Genomic DNA, 1,941 nt, shown 5'->3' with positions numbered 1-1,941 from the left:
GTCAGTGAAGGACAAGGTCTCAGTTCACGACCCCAACAAGTGGCCTGGAGGCAAGTTACTTATTAATTGCACACAGAGGTCAAGACGGCCATGTTGTAATTCGGAATGACATCGTCCACCATTTTAACTCACAGGGTGACTTTACAAAGAGAACCTAAAATGGCGGATTGACCTAAAATGGCGGCTTACATTGATTCTAAGATCAGGACCTTGCAACACGGATTTCTTCACATGTGGCTTACAAGCAGCTTGGCGTAGGCCAATATACATATATTCATTGCAATAGGAGGTACAATATAATTTCCCGTTTGACAATATGTCACAAGATTTCACATGCTGTAATATGTCTTTCCGCCATGTATGCCACCAGAAATGTCGTTGGATTTTTGCCATGGTCTTTGCTATTCCAGGGTGTCCTGCTGTAAGTGCATCGTGGGAAGTGTTCATGACCTGTTCCTGCATTGCCAGGTGTGGTAGGTAAAGGCGATTCCGGTAATATGGAAGTTCGTTAACTTGAGTTTGTTGCGGTCCTTGTGAAATCCATGTACGTACTTGTGTTGGGGTCATGATTCCTTTAATCTGCTCGTGTAGGTCCTTCTGTTTAGACAGATGATTTCTAGTGATTCCTAACAGCTTCTCTTCCGGTATAATGGGTGGCGGAGGAGGGGCTGCATATGCATCTTCCTTTTCTGTACTCCAGCCGATTCGTAACAGGTCATCCGCTTTTCCATTTTTTACCTCGGGCGATAGCGGACAGTGAAGTCGTATTCTGAAAAGAACTGGGCCCATCGCAAGTGTGTGGTGTTTGGGCTCTGGCTGTCCATAGAAACTGCAACTTGCAGTGGTCGGTAAGCACTGCAACTGGATGCCATGTTCCCAAAAGATGGTACCCCCACTCCTTGTATGCAGCTTTTATGGCGAGAAGTTCCTTGTGGGTCACCGCATAGTTGAGTTCTGCTGGGTTGAACTTTCAAGACCAAAAGGCTACTGGGTGTAAATGATTGGTATTAGGGTCCCTCTGAGATAGCACCGCCCCCATAGCCACGTTGGAAGCGTCTGTTTCCACCAAGAATGGAAGTTCTGGATTCAGATGTTTGAGTATAGGTGCTGTAGTGAATCATTGTTTCAGTTACTGGAAAGCCCTTTTGGCCTCAACGGTCCATTGAAAGGTCCGGTTCTTACGGAGTAATGATGTTATGGGATGGACAATCTCCAAGAAGTCTGCGATGAACCTCCTATAGAAATTTGCAAAGCCTAGGAAGCTCTGGACTGTCTTGATTGAGGAAGGTGAAGGCCATTGCAATATTGCTTCCACCTTGCGATTATCCATCTGGATACCCTGAGGGCTAAGTATGTTTCCGAGGAACTCCACTGTGGTGACATGAAACACACATTTCTCGAGTTTTGCAAATGAACGGTGCTGGCGAAGTTTCTCCAAGACTGCTCTTAAGTGGTGCACATGTTCTTGGACAGATTCAGAGTAGATCAAGATGTCGTCTATGTACACCATTGTGCAGACATCCAATAATTCCCTTAACACATCTGTCATAAAGTATTGGAATGCGGCTGGGGCATTGCACAATCCGAAGGGCATGATGTTGTACTCAAACAGCCCGAACTTGGTGCGGAAGGCCGTCTTCCATTCATCCCCGGCCTTCACGCGAACCAGGTGGTAGGCCCCCCCTGAGGTCCAGTTTTGTATAAATCTTTGCTCCCTTTACCTGGTCTAAAAGTACAGGAATCAGGGGCAAGGGATACCGGTTTTTTATGGTGATCTTGTTGAGCCCCCTGTAGTCTATGCATGTTCTGAGATTCCCCTCTTTCTTGGGGACGAACAAGAGAGCTGAGGAAACAGGAGACTTGGAAGGCTGAATTAATCCGTTGGCCAGGTATTGATCTAAATATTCATGTAGGTGTTGGTTATTTTTTTCTGTAAGGGCG

General features: G+C 46.2%; 1 protein-coding gene across 1 annotated transcript; it reads right to left on the bottom strand.

The window, feature by feature from the left end:
* Positions 1 to 1,129: 1,129 nt before the first annotated feature.
* Positions 1,130 to 1,510, bottom strand: LOC138556131 (uncharacterized). Its single transcript, XM_069642623.1, has one exon. The coding sequence runs from the start codon at positions 1,508 to 1,510 to the stop codon at positions 1,130 to 1,132; it is 381 nt and encodes a 126-aa protein (XP_069498724.1).
* Between the last annotated feature and the right edge of the window lie 431 nt (positions 1,511 to 1,941).

Source organism: Ambystoma mexicanum, chromosome 1q, assembly GCF_040938575.1.
Source record: "Ambystoma mexicanum isolate Mex_15411 chromosome 1q, UKY_AmexF1_1, whole genome shotgun sequence".
In the NCBI taxonomy this organism is placed as follows: domain Eukaryota; kingdom Metazoa; phylum Chordata; class Amphibia; order Caudata; family Ambystomatidae; genus Ambystoma; species Ambystoma mexicanum.
Note: the sequence above shows the minus strand (reverse complement) of the source record. Positions and strands in the feature narration are given on the sequence as shown.